Here is a 24,942-nt window from a genome sequence, read left to right on the forward strand (position 1 = left end):
AATCCCTTTACACAACCCTGCTTGTACATAGCATTCTGGCGCACTGACTGAATATGCTGCTAAATAGGTGCAGGGATCCCCGTGAAATATCCAAACCACCTGTGCGTGCCTGACTGAAATGCACTGCATCTAAATGAAAGAAGCAGCCACTGCAATCTAATCCCAAATTCTTTCAACCTGAATACCATTTATAAACACATCCCCATGTCGAATTATCTGTTGTGCAAAGCATAGAGAACTAGCTAGCGCCCTGTCTATGCAGCGCCATCAAGCTGCGCCCCCCCGTTTCTTCAGGACGTATCCCCTAACCCTGAATACTAACCCGGAGCCTTGGCCCATCAATCATCCTGACACCGCGCTCTGGCTCCCCTTCCCATTTCCTCCACATCCCTGCCGCAATACCCTGCAGCCCCAAATCTGCGCTCTGCTGTCCTAAATGCTAATGTGCCGTCCCTAATCGGCTTCGAACCCCAGTGTCTCGCAGTGACACATTACTCACCGCATGTTCCCCCTACGTGCGTTCAACCGAGGCGTCGCGCCCCATTACAACCCTCGGTCCTCTCTCCTTACTTTAAACCCTTATTCTTTTTATTTTTATTTTTATTTTTTTTATTTCATTTTGCCACTGAGACCATATCGCCGCATCTCTATAGAGACTTGAACCGTGCTGTCATAGGGAGTCCCAGGCCAACGCGCACCGCTGCACGCCACGCGGGTGAAAGGGATCCCCCTCCCTCCGCCTAACTGATATCCCGCCTGCGATATCGCCGCCCAGTACCCCCATGCGCTTACATCATTACAGACTTATTAAACCAAGCAGGCTTCCTCGTCCGGCCCGCATGCGTTTCTTTCTCCCTTTATTTATTTATTTATTTTGTATTTATTATTATTATTCTTTTTTTTTTTTTTTTTATATTAATGGAAACAAAATTAAAAAAAAAAACCATCCGCATCACCGGGGCCCGAACCCGCGGCTCCCGGCCCCATCCATTACTGCCCCAACTCGCTACGCTATGGCCTCTCACCTGTGTCTCGAACAACAAGGCCACCAGGCCCGACACGCAACTCCGCAACTCCTTCTTGGCTGGCCTTCCTGTTCCCAGGCGAAAGACAAAGAGGGCTACTCCCGGGGTGCTGCTCTCCTTTATCCCTTAGGGAGGAGGGTCCTCAGACGCCCACCAAGCATCTCATATTCCCTAGGCACCCTCCCCATGACGTCCCAACCCAGAAACGAAACCTATCCACCGAGGCAGGCACGGAATACCCACTAAAGGCCCCCCTCCTCTAGTCGCGGGGGTGGCCTCTCAGGACAATAAATGCAAGCAGCGGCAGAAAGTAACAATCGTAAAGAAGCGGAAGAAGTGCTTCTTGGCGAGCACATGCGGCCTTCCAATGGCATGTATGTGAGTCCCGTGCCAGTGACTTTGCCGCGTCTGACGCTATGGCGTTTGTAACCAGTGGCACTGCTGTTTTTGATTAGTGGGGGTGTGGTCAGGGGGTGTCATGTGGTGCCGGGGACGCAGCAGTATCGGAGGACACAGAGCGTGTCCGATACAATGAAAGTGAAAGTGGAGTATGCAGCATGGTTAAAAGCATGAAATAAATCTTTCAAACTTTGAAAACAAAAGCGGGGCTCCAACTTTACTTATTTAGTGCGGTGTGCATGCTTTCGTGAAAACAATGAACAAAAGAAAGGTACGCCTGCCAGTATTCCAGCTCAGGAGCCCTCAGATGAAGACATCAACACACAAGGTGTAACATTATAGTACTTAGGCGGTGCTGCATTTGTTGGAAACGGAAACGAAAAGGAGGGACATAAAGGGAGTATTACCCATTGGCAAACAGGTTTTTGTCAGCCAAATAAAAACCATCTGGCAGCAATGGGAGGAGTTCAACTTATAAAGTTTACACAAGAGGTCAGTCGCTAAGTGCACTGTCTACGCTCGACCTAACAATAAACATGACGCCGTTAACTCGCCCCAGCAGCGGGTGATTAAATAAGATTTAATCCAGATGTATTTTTCCAAGCGTCCATTTAGTTTATTTCCATTTTTTCCATTTTATTTCATTTGTATAGCGCATAAATCACCCGAAGGTCTCAGAGCGCTGGCAACTGACAAGAATCCTCAACTGGAAACAGATTCAGGGGATCGGGGCTCGGAGCACTAGAGGATTAGATTAGAAGAGCCAGGTTTTTAATTGTTTTCGAAATTTGGAATGAACTGGCTCTGTTCTCAGTGAGATGGGGAGGGAGTTCCATGCTTCTGGAGCGGTTTTGCTGAAAGCTCTGTCTCCGTTTCTCACTGTACGGACTTTAGGAACGGAGAGAAAGGCTTTACCGGAGGAGCGTAGAGTCCTGCCTGGGGCATAAGTTTTGAGTTTCTGTTCAAGGTAAGCAGGACCAAGTCCATTTACTGCCTTATGGACTAGGCAGCAGAGCTTAAACTGTATGCGTTTTTGCACAGGAAGCCAATGGAGTGATCTTAGGCAGTCTGCTGAGGGGGTGCGAGGGGGTAAGCCTAATACCATCCTAGCCGCTGTGTTTTGGAGAACCTGTAGTTGGTTCAGTAGTGTTCGGTTATGGCAGTAACAATCTGATAAGTCTGAAAAGCAAACCAGCGTATTTTGAATTCAATATGAATCTGCTTAAATACATAAACTACATTCACATTAAAAAAAATCTGAGCGGTTTCTTCTGCAGCTTCACTCTGGGCCCTTGGGGCGCTAAACCAGACCAGTCCGCAACGGCTGCACGAGCGGGATCACTTGATCCGCGAGATATGTAAAATATCAACATGCACCGTCTGACTAGCGAAAATATTTGCTGCGGCGGCTTGACTGCGAAAGACGGTAGTATATGGCAGAGAAAAATGAGTGCGCCGAATAAAATCACAGATACGAAATTCCGATCCGCTTCCGAGGCTCCAAGTTCCATTCTGCAAGCACAATTCATCTACGTGTAAATCATTTTTGTGGCTTCCAGCTTATCAGTCGATCGGTGAATTAAAATGCTCTTTCTTCCCTTGGAGGATTGAAGAGGTTGATTGAAGTCAGTGTGAAAACTGGCAAATAAGCCTGGAAATGTCAAGAGGGGCTTTACAGTGGAGCTCGATGGACTTTTAAAGTAAACAATGGAGTTGTGTCCCAGAGGGCATAGGGCTGCTTAGCACAGCTCTGCTGTTGCGGGGGGTTCAATCACTGTGCCCCCCCACCCATAGATATGCAAGCTCTAGCTGCTGTATGCGGCAGAGCAGTGCAGTGTCATGAAACAAGGGGTCGGGATTGTCCCAATAGCTTGGAAAGTGAAAGCGCGAACATCGCATTGAATGTAAACAAAGCACTTCCTCCTGCCCGAATAGGACACACTTAATAAAGAAAATAGTGTACAGCCGAAAAAAAACAGGTAACAGGTAAGAACCAAAGTAAAGGGGCCAGTAGCCATGGGAGGATACAAATGATGACATGGCATTACTAATGAGAGACTAACAAGCCTTATAATGAATCAGAAGACAGCATTTACAAAGGGCAAACACACAAGGCAATGAAATATAAGGGCAGGGGAGTGAGTGAAGCATGTCTCTGTACTGAACTACCACAGATCTTCGCAGAGCAGCGCTTGGGTTCTGGCTCACGCTCGACCTAAAAAGGGGCATTTGCTAAGGCTATGATGGAAAAAGAGCCTTTAAAGGTTCTTTGTGGGATTTTGGGCATGTTGATGCCTTATGGCAACTGGGACAGGTAATGAGCATCACTTGGAATGGGGTACACACTGGGCATCTCAGAGAATCATATACGTGATGGACACCTCCTGGAAAGGGGGTGCACCTTACGGGCACTTCCTAGACCTGATCCCATATTTTTGAGGAAAGTAGACAGGGATAACGGAAATAGAGTGGAGGAGAGTACACTGGAGTGGCGTAGAATGGAGTAGTGTACAGTGGGTTTGCATAAAAGTGGAATAGTGTAGCATGGAGTAGCATAGACTGGAATGGCACACAGTGGAATAGCTTATGGTGCAGTAGCGTACAGTGGCGTGAGGTATAGTGTAATAGTGTATAGCGTAGTAGGGACAATGAAGTGAAGTACATTGAAGCGGTTTAAACTGAAGTGGTGTATTGTGGGGTGGGGTACAGTATACAATAGAGTGGCGTACATTAGAGTGGGGTGGAGTGGAATACCATACAGTAGAGGGGCAAAGATTGATGTTGAGTACAGAGTAATACCGTACAATGGAGTGTCAGACATTGTATTAGCATTTGAGTTGAGTACAGTGGAGTGGTGTATAGTAGAGTAGAATAGTGTAGAGTGGAATGGAGTTGAGTCAAGTAGAATAGCATGGAGTGGTGTACAGTGGCATAGTGTAGTCTGGAGTAGTGCAAAGTGGAGTGGAGTAGAGTCAAATAGCATAGAGTGGAGTGGCGTCCAATCGACTAGTGTAGCATGGAGTGGCACACAGCTCAGTGATATAGACTGATGTGGCGTAGGGTGGAGTGGCATACAGTGGAACAATGTAGAGTGTAGTGGTGTACAATGGAGTGGCGTGAACTGAAATAGCGTGTAGTAGAGTGGCATGCAGTGCAGTGGTGTACAATGAAGTAGTGTAGATTGGAGTGGAGTACACTGGAATGGGGTAGAATGTAATAGCATACAGTGGAGTGACATTCAGTGAAGTGGCATCCAATGGAATAGCATAGAATGAACTGGGGTAGAGTGGAGTGGCATAGAGTGGAGTAGCATTCAGCGGAGTAGCATTTAGGTCGAATAGCATTGAGTGGGTATGCATACAGTGGAATGGCATAGAGTTGAATAACATATACCGGAGTAACGTATAGCGAAGTGGCATACATTGAAGAGGTGTAGAGTGGAGATGCATGTAATGTCATTGCGTAGAGTGAAGTGGCATAGAGCGGAGTGTTGTACAGTTGAGTGGAGTGCAGTGTAATAATTTATAGCGGAGTAGCGTACAGCGGAGTGGCGTACAATGGAGTGGTGTAGACTGGAGTGGTGTACTGTGGTGTGGGGTAGAGTGTAATAGCATACATTGTAGTGATGTACATTGAAGTGGGGTCAAATCGAATGGCATAGAATGAAATGGCATAGAGTGGAGTGCCATACACTGAAGGGGAGTAGAGAAGAGTAGCATACAGTGGCGTATTATACAATGGAATAGCGTACAATGGAGTGGCATGCAGTAGAAAAGGAAAAATTAATAAGGAACAAGAAGATGCCCAAAACAAGATCAAAGGGGAACAAAAAGAGGTGGAGGAGCACAAAACAAAAAGCAATTATCAAGAAAAAAGACAATAATGTCATTATTAATCTTTCCTCAAAAATATAAATGAACATCATATGCGACTACTAAATAAAGGACTAACCTTGTGCCCCAACTCTAGGTTTAACCTTGTGAATGCTAGAATTGATCTTTCCAAATTAACTAGAACAATCAAGTTAAAGGAGTTCTATGCACTAAAAGAAGAAAAGCCAAAGAAAGAGGAGGTGAAACTCACATTATCAGCTATAACAGCTAGAGAATTTGATCCATTACCGGCCTTAACTAGCTTGGAAATGGAAGCCTCTGGGACTGATGGACAATCAATGGATAATAAGTCTGATTTAGCATTATGCGAGCATTTTGAAGTTTCCACAGACGTAGCAACAGAGAGTGGTTGTAAGTTGAAATCGAAATCTTCCCCCAGCTTCCTGCTGGAAACAAAATTGACCTATTTCAGGAAGTTATGGTGAAAGGATTAACTAAAATGGTGTCAAAAGGAATAAATATAGAATGAACTCTCAGAATAACAGGAAGCATTGATAGATCTACAACAAGATGAAAGTATAATAATAAAATCAAGTAACAAAGGAGGCAATATTGTAATTTCATCACAAGACCAGAGGCTAACATTATGCAGAACTTCTTTTATTAGCCACTCCTGCAGCACCTTTAAAGAATCTTCAATAAAACAGAACGTAAGAACTAGAACATTAAGCCCTTAAACACTCCTTCAATCCAACATTCTTCCTCTTTTAATGCTGTGAACAAACATCTTCTTCCACCAATCCTTCTTCTTTAATCTTCATCTTCTTTTTCAACCATTATTCGGAATAAAAACAACAGATATAAAATCCTAAAAAAACTCGAAAACTTTTTTTTTTTAACACATCAGTGTCTAACATTCCATTTCTTATTAAATAAACTCTCCTCCATAATCCACATAGGCCTGTGGAGGGTGGGATAATGTTAGCCTCTGCGTCTTTAATTAAATTTTGATTCTCATTACACAATGCTTGGAGAATCGCCATTTCATTACAAGACCGGAGGCTAACATTATGCATGTTCAAAGCTTCTCATAACAACATTTGAAACATGCTCAATTGGTCTAAAATAGTGCTTTGCAAAAGTCCCTACATTAGACCAATCTCCAGCCTTCATGATCTCCTCTAATCTTCCACCTGAAAAATACATCTTGCTAGCCATAGCACCACGTAAAGAATGTGATTTAAATAAATTCAAATCAATTCCACATTCCTTCATTACATTTTTAACCCATCTTGAAATAGTAGCAGTAGTAACAGGACAAAAAGGCTTTACATACGAGTTAGGTATTTGCTTAGCCCCTTCTCTCCTATTTTCTAAAACCCTATTCTCATATTCATGTAAACAATTCACAACACATAACTTCCTTTCCTCCTTGAATTCTGGATAAAAAACAGAGGTTGACATTGTCTTAGTCCTTTTACAAATCTCCAAATATACTGCATCTGGACCTATCACTTTTTTTTATCTATTTCTAACGCTTTCACATCTGAAACCACACACAACAAACACGCCATCTTCTCAGTAAGCCTCTTGGCCTCCAAATACTTATTCGCTGCCATTCTAGAAATAATATCAACACAACATTTACATTCCATAAAATATTATATCTACTCTTGACAGGTCTTCTCAATCTCATACTCGTCATGATTCGGCATACCATCACATTTCTACCTATAGGTTTTCCTTCCAAAAAACTATGCCCTGCTGAAATTGCTGCTCTAAAACAATTATTAGTATTATACTTATGACCCTCATGAAATTTCTTAGTTAATAATTTAACCACTTCCACTATAGGAGCTTCCACGGGATCCATACTCCTTAGCATAATAAGGATCTTTTAGATGTGTAAGAATATAATTATTTAAGAACAACTCATCCTATAATGCCCACAATCTACTTCCTTCCTAAAATACATAAAACAAGACAGATTTTCCAGGAAGATCTATTGTTAGGTGAATAGGGTTTTTGCTTGAAAATACCTCAGGTTCATTGATATATTTTTATTTCCATATGTAAAAAATATTACATCATACCTAGGTGGCTCACAAGATTTTCTAAACAGAATCAATGTTACATTGAATGTAGTCTCTTTCTATACTTAAATTGATCATGCAGATGGGATAGAAGCGTGTAGGTACTTCATGCAGACCTGCACCATCTTTTAGAACATTCGAACATCCAAACAACAAATATTTCTTACAGGTACAGGAAACTGGAATGGGCACATTGTTTGTGCCCACATATACTAACTTACTAATGGGATGGTGGGAAGCAAAAACAGCATGGTATGAGCAAAACAAAGTAAACATGGAACAACTATGTTTGTGGGTTTGTTTTATAGACAATCTTTTTTGATTTGGGAGGGTGAAAAATCAGATTTGGATTTTTTTTTCGATCTCTGAATCACAATGGACAAAAATTGCAATTCACTTTTGACATTCAGGAAAAGGATATCAATTATTTGGATATTGGGGTTAATATAAAAGGAGATAACATTTGTATTAAAGTGTACAGAAATCCCACTAGCACCAACGGCATATTTCATGCAAATAGTGGGCATCTCAGATCCTTGAAATGGAGTGTCCCCTATGGGGAATTTCAGAGAGCTAGACGGAGTTGCTCAGAGGAGTCAGAATTCAACCAACAGGCTAAGGAAAAGTATGACAGATTTCCAAAAAGGGGTCTCCAGATATGGTCCAGAGGGATGCCCTGCAGAGTGCCAGAATCAAATAATGAGAAACATTACAAGTAATAAAATCTAGAGGGGCTACATCTGATAATGAGACACAAATTACTATATATATCACTGATTATGATGTATGAAATAGGAAAGTAAGATACTTGGAAGATTTTAAAGATGGATGATGACCTTTTAAAGTTTACTCCCTGAATCTCCTTACATTACTTACAGAAAATGAGCATCCTTAGGGCTCCTCCTCACAAGAAGCTACATGACACCCAACATTATGATGAGAAGTAACTCTGTGAATTGGTTAATGAGCAAAAAGAAGGGTTTATGGAAATACCCCAAATGCAAGGCATGTGCTCATGGATGTAATGAAACAGAATATAAAACAATATCTGGAGACATGAAGGGAATACAAGAATGGATTACATGTGGAACAGATTTTCTGGTAGATGTTCTAGAATGCACATGTAGAATGAAATACATGAGCAGCACCATTAATAAACTCTAACTCTGTATTCCCCAACAACTATGAGCGATAAAAAATCAAGATTTTCAAGTTGCCAGGATAAAGCACATCTGGGAGATACATGGGGGAAAACAAATAACATGAAATATGGTGTGAAGCATATTGCAAAAAAAACTCAAGAAGGAACTATAGAGTTAAAACTCCACAGAGAAGAATCAAAAAGGATAATATTAATGGGTACTGAGTCTACTCATGGACTAAACGCAGGTGTGGAGTTGTATATTCATTTTTAACTCATGATTTGCAATTTTAACAATTGATGGCTTTTATTATAATAGAATTTGTATCTGTGAAATATTCTTTGTTATAAAATGTTGATGTCCAATCTCCGATGGTATTAATAACTGGCATTTGAAGTGATAAACATGGGAAACCTGATAGTAATACAAGAAGGTAGTGGTGTGTCTTCATAGAAAAAAATAGAGATTGTTAATCTATACAACAAGAAAATAACAGAACATATGAAGGGATCTTTATGTAGGAATAATCTTTTCATACAGCTGCAAATGACAAATAATTAGATAATTATAGAAGAATCATTTTTCTGTACTTTATTATATAAGGGTCTAAGGTACATGTTTTAGGGGAGGTTTAGAAGGTTAAAATGTTGAGGAATGTATTTATAATCATTCATATTCTTTTATATTTTCTCCTCTTAATTCTTTTATTTTCGTTTGAAGATATAGTACTGTGTACAATTTTTGCACATATGAGAAAATATGTTTTATCAAATGAATTGCACTTTAATTTGATTTACAATAAAGATTGCATGGAACTCAAATCATCTTCCTAAGCATTAACACTTTATTTGTGTAAGCAATTATGACATGTCAATGTAAAGAAATACACTTTATTAGATTTGAGAATGCAATCCTAATAGATATATACTTTTTAAGAGGGATTTTATAAGGTTAAAATGTAAGGAATGGTTCATATTCTATTGTATGTTCTCCTTTTTATCTTTCTCTTTCGAAGGTATAGTACTGTATGTGATATTTGCACATATGAGAGAATATGTTTACAATTGAATTGCACTCTATTAAAATTTGAAATGTATACGTTAAGTCTATCCTCACGGAGTGGAAGTCGCCCAGGGCCCCGCAGGTAGACATGTGGCGGACTGACTTACTGAAATGGGGCAAAGCCGAATCCGCGGCGCTGCGAGAGGAGGAGAACAAGGGCCTTTGCAAATACCCCATAGCACAGGACTGGGACTCAATGATGATTGATTTGGAAGAGGTGGACCTAGATGGGGCGGGAGACCCGGTGGGGTGAACACATACATATAGCGGAGGGCGGCTGGGGCCCACGAGAATCAGTACCATTCACAAGGGCCGGACCGGGTCTAGAACCTTTACCTATTTCCGGATAGCTTGAGACACATTGGACCGAAATGTAGAGTGTACAAGAGAGGACAACCAGGAGACGGGAGGGGGGTGGGTGGGTAATGGAGGGTAGTTGGGATTTAGCATTTTATGTAAGTCAAGATTCTGATGTTTCGAGATCACCACTGAGACAAATCCGAGATTGGATGAGAAAAACGACTCATGCTGGTACAGATATGTTATGTAAAGTTACTGATAATGAAAATGGAAAAGACTGATATGTAAAATGATGTGACAATGTACAGTAATGTATACCACCCTGCGACAGTCACGAATAAAGAGTTTAAAAAAAAAAAAAAAAAGTCTATCCTCACGCCCCTCTCAAAATTGTTTCTGTCCCGGCCATAGCACCGAGTCAGCACTTTTGTCCGTGCCTGAACATCTCTGGAATACCTTAGCCGCGGGCAAAAGTCGGCACTGATCCTTTTGGATCTTAGTGCCTTGTATGACATGGTGTCTCACGCCATTCTGCTACGTCGTCTGGCGGAGGCGGGAGTCACTAGCTCAGCATTGAAGTGGCTGGCATCTTTCCTCGGGGACAGGACACTTCAGGTGATAGCTCCCCCTTTTTCTTCTAGAACTCTTTCTATAGGTCAAAGGGTACCATAGGGCTCGTCCCTGAGCCCTCTACTTTTCAATCTTTACATTCAACCTCTGGCCGGAGTTGCCAAGAGCAGAGGGCTGACCATGGTCTCCTATGCCGACAACACACAGTTGGTGGTGGCTCTCTCGAGCGACCCCGAGCGGGACGCCATGAAATTTCAGGGTGATCTCATGACAGTCGCGAGTGTATGACCACCAACTGTCTCCAACTGAATGCCAACAAGTCCGAGGTGTTGTTGGTGGGAAAGGACCATGATCGTTGGGACGAGCTCTGGTGGCCAAAGAGCCTACGCACTGCCCCTGCCCCTAAGCCTGCAGTGAAGATCTTAGTGGTCTGGATGGATGCTTCACTCAACTTTCAGACTAAAACTAAAAAGGTGGCGGGAACCTGCTTCGGTCTGTTGCCCGGACTCAAACCCATCCTGGGCTTCTTTGATGCCCCTAACAGCAGCTCATCATCCAGGCTCTGATTCTGTCAAGACTCGACTACGCCAGTTCATTGTATCTGGGAGCTAACAAGTCAGAAATACAGAGGCTACAGAGAGTCCTGAATTCGGCCGCAAGATCCCTTCTTGGTCTGCTTAGAGCCTGCTCAGTGACGGGTGACATTCGCCGTCTCCACTGGTTGCCTGCGGGTAGGCGAATCGAGAATAAGGCACTCTGTACAGCCTTTAAAATCCTGAAAATGGCATCTCCGGAAATCCTGACCGACCTACTTTTACCTTACTCCCCCACGCACCAGCTCCATTCCATGGGACAATGCTTGGTAGCGGTCCCCCGCGTGGAAAGGGTTTGCGCCGTAGGAATAGAGCTGCCATCCTTTGGAATTCTTTGCCGGCCACATCCGGGGGCTAACTAACTACCTCCAATTCAGGAAAGCCATAAAAACTTTTCTCTTCCCCACTCCGTAGGCCTTCCTGCGCCCTTCAGCGCTTGGTCATCTCTCTGCTGCTCAGTGTCGGGAAACCTCTTTGCTGGAGCATCTGTTGCGCTATATAAAAACTCCCCCCTCCAATTAAAAATACTGAAGATTACACGTAACTTAAACCATCCTCCCAAGCATTTGCACTCTAATGTTGTAATGAATTATGATATGTCAATGTAAAGAAATGCATTTAATCGCATTTTGCACTTTAATTGATTTATACCTCTTATATATAGATTATACGTCTTCTTTGATTAGACATGGAATGGAATAGATTGCTTCAAGAAAAAGATATATACAAAGGGATTTTATGTATACAACACTCCTCCCTCTTTTCTACTATCTTTGATTGCCACTGCATGTTTGATCTTTTTTCGTTAATATTCCTCTCTCTGTAAAATGTTTCTTTATTGTTTGACCAGTTAATGACTTATTGTGGATTTTCCGGGACTTTACCAAAATTTCTCAAATCAGAAAATTGAAACCAAAAAAGGATAAAATGTATATTAAAAATAAAAACAAAACAAAAAATATAATGAATTGATGCCATGTTAGGAAGCAATATGGAAGGGAAAATGTACCTATTGTTATAAAATGTAGCAGTCTAGCCATTGCTTTTAATGGTGATGAGATAAAAGGGGACTTTCTGCACATTGGAAACTCTATGACCCTGTTGAAGGCTACAGCTGAAACGCGTTGGTCTCATGTGCGCACCCGATGGTGAAATATAAAATTAAACTAAATGATTTTTTGGCTACCTCAGCCATGCTGCTGTTTCCTTGCATTGTCTCGAATGCAGGCTGGTTGGCTTTGGAGGTTTGCATGGAGAGGAATGAAGAGAAATAAATATACATGCTTATATAGATTTACGATATGTTCCTCGTTTATTATTTACGCGTTTCGGCACTTCCTGCCTTGTTCAAACAACAAACCTCATCATCAATCCATAAATAAAAATACAGGGCTCTCGATCACATGTTAATCGCTTCTCATCAACATAGAAAACAGACTCAACATTGTAAACCCCTTTACGAGCAGTATTGCGATTGTACATATTTTCACAATTGTGACTGATAATATAACACAGTTTTTATATCATCCGGAGACTGCTTTCATTTTTAACAAAACGTGATGACAATTATTATTCATTATCAATCACCTATTTTGGGGAATCACACAATAGGGAGGCTTCTCTTCTTGGCTCCCTCGGTTTTAAAGAAAGTGCAAGTGCTAACTGTTCTTATTGGCAATAGTAAAAAATACAATTATATGAAAATAAGTGTAAACTTAAATACAATTATGGATAAAACTTAATTCAGATGAGGGTATCTCTTCCCTCTCACCAAATATAACTCACTTCGTCATTTTCTGTACATGTCAATCTGTACATAAAATTGGGTTTCACAGTTCATTTACACTGAATTTTAAATAATACAATTTGGTCCGCTGTGTGCACAAATATACGCATCTAATTCCTTCTACACTGCCACATCCTGAAAACATTAGTACATTCAAATGGGATTTTAGTATTGAAAAACAGTAGGTATCTGGATTCCAACAGATGCAGTCTAAATTCACAGTTTCCTCCCCTCCTTAGTTTAGCTACCTGGTCAATCGTAAAGTACAAGAGATCATTCACATTGCCCTTATGCACTTCATTAATGTGGCATGCAACTGGATAGTTTTTATCATTGTTTTTGACTGCCCTTAAGAGCTACAGTATACGAACATGCATCATATGAATGGTGCTGCCCACATATAGTTTAGGGCAAGTGCACAGCAAAATGTATACTACAAATTCACTCCTGCAGTTAAAAAAACTTCTGATTTTCCAGTGGCTTTTCATCAGGAGTGACCCTACCTGCTTCTTATTGTGTGCAATGTTACAGGACTTTCATTTAAGGCATTTATGGAAGCCAGGGCTTGCTTTTAACCAACCCTCCATTTTAGCAATTTCCAGACTGCTATTCACCAGGTTTTGCCTCATAGACCTAGCTTTCTTAAAAGTGAGCAATGGTCTTCGTGGCATCATCACACTCAGACTGGGTTCCCTCTTCACCAGATACCAGTGCTTACTCAAACAGTCTCTGACCCTTGAATGGTAAGCACTGTATTCAGTAATCATCCCTATTTGCTCACTGGTAGTCTTCTTTTTGATACTGTTTGATTCATTAGGTCAAAGTAGGGCCTCCCTCTCTTTTTTTTTTTTACTTTGAGTAGTGCTTGGTCTAAGACTTGTGTGCTGTAGCCTCTTTGGATTAATCTCTTGGTCAAGCATTCCTGGGCTTCTGTCGGAACTGATACCTTGCTACAAGTGTGTTTCATTCGAAGGTATTCTGAATAGGGTATGCTCATCTTTAATTTCTGTGGGTGAAAGCTCGTGGTGTGCAGAATGGAATTGCCGGCCATAGATTTCCTAAACGTGCGGGTGAGTAATGCATTTTCTTTAACATATAATTTTAGATCAAGGGAGGAGACTTGAGACCTGCTGATCGTGTCTGTGAATCTTAGATTCAATGGGTGATTGTTTATTTCTAGGATAAATTGTTGTGCTGATTTTCATGTCCTGTCCCACACTACAAGCAGGCCGCTGATGAATTGCAACCATTTAATTACGTTCTCCTTCTATTTTCCAGCATGTTCAACTTTGAGCACCGGCTCCTCCCACCAGCCCATATGCAATTAGCATAACTGGGGGCGAAGCAAGTGCCCATTGCAGTTCCTCACATCTGCATCAATGTGTCACTACCAAACATAAAATAGTTGTTCAGACACAGTCTACACATTTCTAACAGCATTCCAGAGTGCTGATATAATAAAATTGGTTGTGTATTCAGGAAATGCCACACGGCCCGTAGCCTATACTCATGGGCTATGCGTGTATAAAGGTTTGTCATGTCTAGTGTAATTAACAGATAAGAATCCTTCCACACCACATTAGTGATCTTATTTAAAAAGTCTCTTGCATCTTGGATAGACGCAGGAAGTTCTTTAATAAACTCCTGCAGAAAATAATCCAAGTACCTGGAGGTGGGTTCAAATAGACTGCCTATAGCAGAAATTATGGGCCTGCCAGGTGGGGTCTCTTTATTTTTATGAACATTTGGAATAAGGTAAGTAATTGGAGTGAATGGATTTTCTACCTTCAAAAACAGGTATTCGCCCTGAGATAGCATGCCCAAACCTGTCCATCTAGCAAGACCTTTCAAGTATTTGTTTTTCACCTATGTTAAATCTCTTTGTGGTACTTTTAGGTAGCATTGATTGTCTCTCAGTTGTGTCTTTGCTTCCTCATTATACAAATCAAGTGGCCAAAGGACCACGTTGCCTCCTTTGTTCGATTCCAATTTTCATAAAGGTCTTACTGGATATTATTAACAATTTTGTAAAATCATTAATTACCAACTCAGAAAAAACATCATCATCCTTACGGGTATTGGGAGTAAAGACTGATTTTGGCTTGAACATGGTTTTAATACTTTCATAAATATCGAAACCAAAAGCACCATCAGTTTCACTCAAAAGTCCCAGGTATTGGCAATCCCTCGTATTCCCTCTTGAGTTGATTTAAATCATGTAATAACTCCAAATCACCAATTTCTAGATCCAGAGTTCCTTCTGCATCTGCCTGTATCTTCCCAAATTGTTTTTTTTTCTATTGGAGAAGAACTTTTTAAGCTTCAGCTTCCTGACAAACTTATGAAAGTCAGTGCGGATTTGGGCATATTTAAAATTTGTCCTCGTACAGTACGATAAACCCAATGATAGTATTTGGGTTTTTTCTTCCGTGAGACTCAGATTAGACCAATTCATTATTGCTGCTGGATCACCTATTATTTGCGTTGGAAAGTTTCCATCACCTTGACTCTGGATCGTAGCTCCATTCCCGCATCGTGGGGCCTTACGCCTCCTTGGTGCCCTTTTCTTTTCCGTTGCGATTTTGGTCTGGTATTTTGAGTCCTGTCCAGGCCTAAAAAATGCAGCTAGTCAATTACAGATGGGGGCTCTTGTTGATCCCTGCTACGGTTGTCACACTTGTTCCCATCCTCTGACCAGTGTCGTTCTTCATATTTCCTTTTATCCAAACCCGTAGTGCTGGATAGTCTTTTCGGCAGATGTTATCAAAGCGACTGGCAAACGTATACATTTGCACTCACTGCTAATCCATATATATACATATATATATCAATGGCTCATACTCCAGTTCCTTCGTTTTTGGTGGAAACAAAGTTCAGCACTCCCGGGGTACAGGCAAATAGTTATTTATTTCGCCATTAGTTGCAGACGCGTTTCGGACGTGAGTCCTTCATCAGTGTTTACTTTGTACGCCATCCGGCGGCTTCCTATATACAGCATAACGACACGCCCAGCAGTGTTATTCAAATGGGTGTCGAAATCGCATGTATGCCTCTGCGAAAGGCGCGGCCATCTTGTAGCGCATAAATTATGCGCATTCACATATCTTTTCCACCGATCTAGCCGTGTATCGGCTTAGTGGCCACTAGGCTGGTGTAACTTAACTTAATATAAGCCGTGGATCGGCATATCACCAGCTACCCTCGCTTGCTCCATGCGATTTCGAACAAATTTCAAATTTATGACTTCAAAATGGGTATGTACAGAAAATATCAGCAAATCTACATTTACAACAGCAGCATTCATTCATTTGGAATACAGAAGCCTCTGTTTCCTTAACGTTCCATGAAGTCAGGTTACATAACAAGATACGAAAACAATCAGATTAATAAATAACTAGAGAACAATTTGAAGCGATTCACTCATTTCCCTAAGTGTACCATTAATTCCTCTTCACTATTCATCCCATGTGGATGTTTCGTTTGCAGATCAATAATATAGCGGGATTCAAGTCTACGCAGCCTCAAACGTCTGTCACCACCCCTAAGATTGATCGGGACATGATCTATCCCGAAATATTGTAGTAAATCCCTATTACTCTGATGTTCTTTGGCAAAATGTCTTGCCACGGGATAATTAACATCTTTGTTACAGATGGCACGTTGATGCTCCAAGATTCGCATCTTAACGTTGTTAATTGTGCTGCCAATATATTTTAGTCCGCAAGGACAGATCAAACAGTATACAACATAGGGGGTCTAACAGGTAATGAACTTAGTAATCTTTCTCGGCATTTGTATACCAGGAATATCATATGTTAAAACCCGTTTGCTGTTTTCACAGGCCTTACATTTAGCACAGGGAAAGAATCCCTCATGTCTCGTAGGGTATTGCTTTTCTTGGGTTTGGGGGGCATAAGATGACTCTGTACCAGTTTATCTTTCAAAGATTAAGTTACGTTACACCAGCCTAGCGGCCACTAAGCCGATACACGGCTAGATCGGTAGAAAAGATATGTGAATGCGCATAATTTATGCGCTACAAGATGGCCGCGCCTTTCGCAGAGGCATACATGCGATTTCGACACCCATTTGAATAACACTGCTGGGCGTGTAGTTATGATGTATATAGGAAGCCGCCGGATGGCGCACAAAGTAAACACTGATGAAGGACTCACGTCCGAAACGCGTCTGCAACTAATGGCGAAATAAAGAACTATTTGCCTGTACCCCGGGAGTGCTGAACTTTGTTTCCACCAAAAACGAAGGAACTGGAGTATGAGCCATTGATTTTGAACGCGTGTACCATCGCGTGTGGAGCACCTGCTCGAGAGTGACCTGTGATCCATGGTACAACACGAGCGCTGATTGTTTGTTTATCGGGGCACCGTTTCGCTACGACGGGACCACACGAGGAAACCCATGAGAAATTGGCTGACCGGCGTTAAGAAAACATTACCGGGTAAGCCAGTCGAACTCTTCTTTCTCTCGCTGTGTTACATAAGTAACTGTCTGGAAACTGCGAAACAGAGCGTGTGGGGTATACAGGCTGCACACAGGGAGGCTTCCCTGCGTGATTGCGCCATTAGGACATGTGTGACGAAGCAGATCGCCGTGAGGCGGCACTCAATATCTTTAAAAAACGTACAACAACAGCAGCAGCTCCGCTGGAGACAAGTGGTAGAGGGACAACAGCTCGGAGCTCCCTGCAGAACTTATTTTTGAAACTAGAAAGATGCTCGGAGAGGGAAATAAGAAAGTGGTGGGAGTCCACCTCCCTCCAAAGCTATATGGATGTCGACAGGGTCCCGAGGGGACTGCGAATCTACACAGTCCCTGCCTACGAGAACCCCGACCCCCAATTGTTGGAACAGTGGGCGGAATTAACGGCGGCATCCTGCAAGGCTATGTTAGACCTACTAGTGAAGTTCGCATGGAGCGACAGGGCGAAAGCAATGGAGGAAATTGAAAATTTGGAAAAGGAGATTGCTAAAGATGATGACAAAAAGAAACAGGAACAACTACGGGAAGAAATGAAAAAACGGCTGATGAAATACGAACTAAAGATTAGACATAGAAAACAAGAAAAGTATGAAAGGGACGAACGGGACTATGCTTTAGGACGCATTCTCACCTTCTCGAAAAAAATCGATGCTCCACGAAAGGCACTAAATAAGAAGAAAGGAATAGTGCCAATTACACCTGTGGAAACCTCGGAATCAGAGGTAACTGAGGGGGAACAGTCAGGCGATGAAACGTCCTCAACATCCAAGGTAGTCTCGAAAAGTCCTTTTCATTTGGAGTTCAAGCTGATACGCCAAAGCTGGTTGAGGGGGGGGAAACTAAGACCCCCAGAAAGCGAAGAAGAACCCGAAGAGGAGGCTGGAAAGGGAAGAGGAAGAGGGGGAGCAAGATCATAGAACCCTCGCAAAAAGAGGGGCAATCAATGGTAATCCCCAATTCCAACCTTACTATTATCAACCTAACTGATAAAACTCTGACGAAAGAAGAGGAAGATACATTACAGTTGGGTCTAACATTCTGTCCGAGTGACAGATTGGAATATACGCAGACCAGAATAGACCTATTTAGATTGGTCCGTAAGATCAAATTACACAAATTCTTCGCACTAAAGCCCTCAAACATTGAAGTGAAAAAAACGAAAAGGACTAAGAAAAAAACCACAAGAGAAATGACTGATACTTTGAGCACTAAAGACTTGAATCTCATGGAAACCTTGACAGAATTAAGAACTGAACAAGACTTAGAGACATGTGGGGATCCGATAATGAGAGCAAGGAGAGCCAATATTGAACAACAAGCCCCGGAAACTGACTTTAAGGCACCGTCACAATTCAATCCACAGATGCCTTATGATGCCATCGATACGTTTTCAGAAGCAGTGATTGACGACCTGATGAAATTCAGGGTCACGGGACAGAAACATAATCTCCACAAAAGGAATCTCTCTGCAATGCAGATACAGATCTTGTCTGAGATTAGCAACAATGATGAGATTATCGTGAAACCCTCGGACAAGGGAGGGAATATTGTGTTGCTTCCCAGAGAACAATACTGCCAAGAGTCCCTTCGCCAACTTGGGGATGTGAAGTGTTACATAAAAACTAACAGAGAGGAATATACTCAAAGTATACAAACTTACCATGATCTTCTGGACAAATGGCGTAATAGATCTATGCTGGACACAAATGAGTACTTATTTTTGCCGAATCATGAGCCAGTAACACCAACTTTTTACCAGCTACCTAAAGTGCATAAAAACCTCCGCTTACCACCAGGGAGACCAATTGTGTCGTCAAAGGGAGGACTCACTGAGAAACTCTCTATGTACATTGACTCGTTTCTTGCACAGTTGGTTGTCACATTAAGATCCTATGTGAAAGACACTAAAGATTTTATTGAACAAGTGGAGAACATCCAGTGGGATAAGACATATATACTTATAACTCTCGATATCACGAGCCTGTATACGTGTATTCGGCATGAGCAGGGAGTGGAGGCAGTGAGATACTTCTTAGAGAAAAGGGCAATGAAGTATACCGAACATGGCGTGATGTTGATTGAACTACTGGAATTCTGTTTAACACACAACATTTTCTTATTCCAGAATGATCTATACAAACAGATCTCAGGGACAGCGATGGGCACCTGCTCCGCCCCCAGCTACGCAAATTTATTCGTGGGATGGTGGGAGGAGCAGGTGGCCTTGGGAGGGGATAATGCCAAATGGGCTGAAAATGTTGTTGTGTGGCGTCGTTATATAGACGACTTATTTCTGATATGGAGGGGCTACTTCAGTCAGGCAGAGGATTTTATCAGGGATCTGAACAGAAATAATATGAACCTGAATTTCACCAGTGAGTTAAGCAGAGAAGAGGTGCACTATTTAGACTTGAAGGTTTTTGTTAACGAGGGTAAACTTGAGACAACTTTGTATAGGAAGCCCACTTTGGGTAATAGCATATTACATGCCAAAAGCAGTCACCCTGGGAACCTAATTTGCAGTATACCTTATGGCGAGTTGTTGAGACTCCGGCGGAACTGTTCGAGAGACTCCGACTTCATTAAGGCAGCTAAGGAGTCTATTGTAAGATTTGAAACCAGGGGTTATGACTCCATCCTTCTCAAAAAAACATGAGAACGTTCTTAAAATATCAAGGAGGAGTCTATTAAATGTTAAAGAACAAAAGGCTCAATCAGACCTCAATAACAAATTTAGGATGGTAACAACGTTCTCAAGTGATGCTAACCAACTGAGGAAAATACTAACCAAAAATTGGCACATGCTGCGTCTGGACCCCATTATTGGGCAGGACGTTCCTATCCGTCCTTTGATAACCTTTCGAAAACAAATCTCTTTGAAAGATAAACTGGTACAGAGTCATCTTATGCCCCCCAAACCCAAGAAAAGCAATGCCCTACGAGACATGAAGGGATTCTTTCCCTGTGCTAAATGTAAGGCCTGTGAAAACAGCAAACGGGTTTTAACATATGATATTCCTGGTATACAAATGCCGAGAAAGATTACTAAGTTCATTACCTGTCAGACCCCCTATGTTGTATACTGTTTGATCTGTCCTTGCGGACTAAAATATATTGGCAGTACAATTAACAACGTTAAGATGCGAATCTTGGAGCATCAACGTGCTATCTGTAACAAAGATGTTAATTATCCCGTGGCAAGACATTTTGCCAAAGAACATCAGAGTAATAGGGATTTACTACAATATTTCGGGATAGATCATGTTCCGATTAATCCTAGGGGTGGTGACAGACTTTTGAGGCTGCGTAGACTTGAATCCCGCTATATTATTGATCTGCAAACGAAACATCCACATGGGATGAATAGTGGAGAGGAATTAATGGTACACTTGGGGAAATGAGTGAATCGCTTCAAATTGTTCTCTAGTTATTTATTAATCTGATTGTTTTCGTATCTTGTTATGTAACCTGACATCATGGAACGTTAAGGAAACAGAGGCTTCTGAATTCCAAATGAATGAATGCTGCTGTTGTAAATGTAGATTTGCTGATATTTTCTGTACATACCCATTTTGAAGTCATAAATTGGAAATTTGTTCGAAATCGCATGGAGCAAGCGAGGGTAGCTGGTGATATGCCGATCCACGGCTTATATTAAGTTAAGTTACAATAGCCTAGCGGCCACTAAGCCGATACACGGCTAGATCGGTAGAAAAGATATGTGAATGCGCATAATTTATGCGCTACAAGATGGCCGCGCCTTTCGCAGAGGCATACATGCGATTTCGACACCCATTTGAATAACACTGCTGGCCGTGTCGTTATGATGTATATAGGAAGCCGCAGGATGGCGCACAAAGTAAACACTGATGAAGGACTCACGTCCGAAACACGTCTGCAACTAATGGCGAAATAAAGAACTATTTGCCTGTACCCCGGGAGTGCTGAACTTTGTTTCCATCAAAAACAAAGGAACTGGAGTATGAGCCATTGATTTTGAACGCGTGTACCATCGCGTGTGGAGCACCCGCTCGAGAGTGTCCTGTGATCCATGGTACAACACGAGCGCTGATATATATATATATATATATATATATATATATATATATATATATATATATATATATATATATATATATATATATATCTTTGAGGTACTAAGATTTGGAGTAAAGATGGAAAATCTATACTTACTTATTTTCACATACTCTTATTTTTTAGGTGATAATTTTCCCCCCCAAGATATTTTTAGCCTTAATATCCTGGCATACAAGCATTATACAAATAGATGGTACTTTAGCAACATTTAAAGATTTCAGGTCATACACAGTTCCCAGCATTAGGTCCATTATTGCACAGATTTATGAGAAGACAGTAGAAAACATATCAGTTATGACAGCATATGCGAGTCACTATTGGTAGAGTGAACTTGAAAATTATTGTTGTTACCCTACCTATGGTTACAATAGTGATGGCCTCCAGACAGACGTTCCGTGGCGGGGTACACACCTCTATCTTAATACGGTCAGCTGCACATCCTCCATCATTAAACTCCTTGCAGGAAAAGCAACGGAGGCTGACAACCCCTGAAAGAAAAGCGGAATGTGAATGTAAGAGGTTAGGTTAAGGGGGTGTAAACCCTTCTCAAGCAACAACCACAGTTCATGTCACTGTGAACCCTAATAGTCACTAAATTAACTATGCTTAACCCGCTGGTAGCTTAGCACAAAAGCAGTCAGTCTTAACTTAAAGGCACTGTGTTAAGAATTTATGCAGCACTGAAACAATAATGAATTGAAAACACAACACAAAAAAAATCCCACAGCAATTTAACAAAATAGAGTAAACTTTAATAAATAAAAAATGCGAAATCTGAGTGATCAACAATGTTCCTTGGGTGGTTTTGGCTAGCAGGTAGGCCCAGGTCTTCTGTCGGTTCTTCTGCCAATTTTTGATGAAAATGTTTCCATGTCCCAACTTTTAGGGTTAGCCAGGAGGAGCACATTTAGTGCCACTTCTTAGGGTGGAGGACTGGGTGTGCATCAACTGGAAGGTTAGGACACACTCCAACAGAGGCCACGGACTCCTGAACTTGTTATGTCCCTGTGTTTCACACAGGAGGCTGGCCAACTAGCCCTTTGAGTCATTCTGGTAGTCTTGCGTTCAAGCAGCAGGGCAGTCCTCTAGGATGCAAGGTGTGTTTCCAACTGCATGACAGTCCTGTGGTAGCAGCAGGGTTGTCCTCTAGGGAACAAAGCAGGCTTCAAGCAGCAGGACAGTAGTCTGGAGTACAAGGTAGTTAATCTGATGTCCTCCGCAAATTCAGGAGTGTACTAAAGAGTTGATATGAGAGTGCAATATGTACACCTGATGCCAGCCTTTGAAGTGAGGAAAATGTTTAGGCTACCCCCATATCTGGTTCAGGAAAGTTCCTCCCTTACCCTTTCAAAGCTCCAAGAAGTCTAGGGTCACACACAACTAGTGTCAGGTTTTTGTGTGTATGCTGGAGTCAGCCACTATAGAAGTGCAAGTGGGCCAAGGAATAGCTCCCCTCCAAACTGGTAGGATGGCCCATCCTGCCTACGCCCAAGCCCTACTGTCCACTTTCTGGAAGGAATACATAAAGTCTTACAGCAGGGTCATGTGACAGAGGACACTGCCAGCAGGCACTAAATGGTTAGACCAAGTAAAAGCACATTTTCTGAAAGTGGCATTTTCAGAACTGTGACTTAAAATCCAACTTTATCATAAATTAGGGTTTTAAATTATAATTCATTTTAGAACAAACATGATATTTCTACCATGTTAGCACTTATTAAATGTAATTAGGTAACCCAATGTTAAATTATGGAATAGGTAGGCCTTACCGTAGTGAAACATGCATTTAGGTGTTTTCCACTATTAGGAAATGTTAAACCTATAAACACATACTCTAGTTTTTTAAATACAATGCACCAAACCCTGTTGGCTGTTTAAGGCCTACCTTAGCCGTGATGTATATCTATTAAAAAGGAGGTTTAGGCCTTCCAGGTTTCTTTTGCCAGGTCAAAATGGCAGTTTAAAACTGCACTATAGGCTGCAATGGCAGGCCTGAGACTTGTTTAGAAAGGGCTACTTTAGTGGGTAACATTGAGTGCTGCAGGTACAATAGTGTTACAGAACACAAGGGAAACCCAATAGAGCAATTGGTCAGGGACCATGGGTACATATACTATTTTGAAGAACAGTGGTCCCTAGACAAGGGGAGGATTGTTCAAAAGAATGAAATATAGATCAAATGAATTCTATATTCACTGTCCAGCCGGACAGGATTTATTAAACCAATGAATGGAGTAGTCAGAGTATCTATACAATATCAAGTGGAACACAGCCTGTGTCCCACTACCACATATAGACAGTTCGTGACATACATACAAGGGGGGGGGTGTCAGGCAAGGGAAAACAGACTGCATACAATCATATTTCAGCAGGCTAATAAATTGAAAATACACTATTGTGACATTTCATATATAATGTAGTCAAGAACATATAGTGTATATTGTGTCGACGACGTTTCGATCCCTATACTAAGATGAAGGGATCATCCTCAGGACATTGTTATTCATGCCTGTTGAACTTTTCATTTAAAGCTACAAGTCAAAACGCAATTTACAATGACAATACATACACATTAGACGTGATTAGAAAAAAGGAAGTAAACGGGGAAGGATAGGGGAGAAAAGGGTTTTCATGTGTTAGGTAAGTCTCATTTATAAAAAACATAAAATAAAACATATTAGGCATGCGAAACCAGTGACTCTCAGTTGAAATAGATCCTATGACCATACATTGTGGTGTCACCAATGCGTTTACTTATGCGGCAAACAACCGGTTTCCTACATGAGTAATTGCTAAGCAGAAATTATCAATTTGAGCAAAACACGCTGATGTCTAAGCAACCATGAACCGAAAATTCGACCGTTGAAGCTAAAATCTGTGCACAGAATGATATGGAGGTCAAGAGGTGAAAATCGGAGTGAGATAAAGTGAAGCGAATTATTCAACTATGAGGCGGTACGAACATTAGGCCGACCGGGGTGAAGGCTGTCAGGACCGATTGGTTCAGTTAACAATTAGGGAAGTGTTCGGGGCCGTGAGTGAGTGAGAGAAGGTTCAAGGGGCTTACCTAGAACCGCGGACATAACGCACTGTTCATTTGGGACAATGCGGGCGAGGCGGGTGTCACGGTTTACGGCACTTGCCTCTCCCCGCCATCCCCGCTAACACACACAGAATTGCTGGGATACTCACTTCCGGGCGGAAGTTGAGTCCCGGTCTGGTCCTGGACAGCTGACCTGGGTCCACTGAAGCACTTCCCGGGGAAACGCTTAAACATCGCGTTTCCCGCTGGCTCCGTGCTTCGAATCTTTTCTGGATTCTCTTGAGACGCGGATTCGAATCCCGGAGCTGAGACGCGTCAGGGACCAGCTGGCCTACGCCGCGCTGGAGCGCTGTTTGTTGTCTGTTCTCGCCGCGCAGGAGCGCTTGCTCGTTTTCCTTTAGTTTCACCGCGCTGGAGCGCTATCCAGGGCTGTTCATTTTCCTGCCTACATTAACCCTTGCCGCGCAGGAGCGCTGTACTGGGGTTAAGGGTCTTTGC

At 42.0% G+C, this 24,942-nt stretch overlaps 1 protein-coding gene across 6 annotated transcripts in view; it reads right to left on the reverse strand.

The window, feature by feature from the left end:
* LOC144767947 (ly6/PLAUR domain-containing protein 5-like) overlaps positions 1–24,942 on the reverse strand; it is a 578,058-nt gene that overhangs the window by 418,316 nt on the left and 134,800 nt on the right. For 4 of the 6 annotated variants that reach the window (XM_078651299.1, XM_078651296.1, XM_078651294.1 and 1 more), the window contains exon 2: positions 21,758–21,889. Coding sequence is in view for 3 of the 6 variants with exons in the window: in XM_078651296.1 (XP_078507422.1) it covers positions 21,758–21,889 (132 nt within the window). In the remaining 3 variants the exon portion in view is untranslated. The remainder of the gene's footprint in view (positions 1–21,757; positions 21,890–24,942) is intronic. The other 2 variants (XM_078651297.1, XM_078651298.1) reach the window with 1 other exon arrangement.

This window comes from Lissotriton helveticus, chromosome 7 (assembly GCF_964261635.1).
Source record: "Lissotriton helveticus chromosome 7, aLisHel1.1, whole genome shotgun sequence".
Taxonomy (NCBI): Eukaryota; Metazoa; Chordata; class Amphibia; order Caudata; family Salamandridae; genus Lissotriton; species Lissotriton helveticus.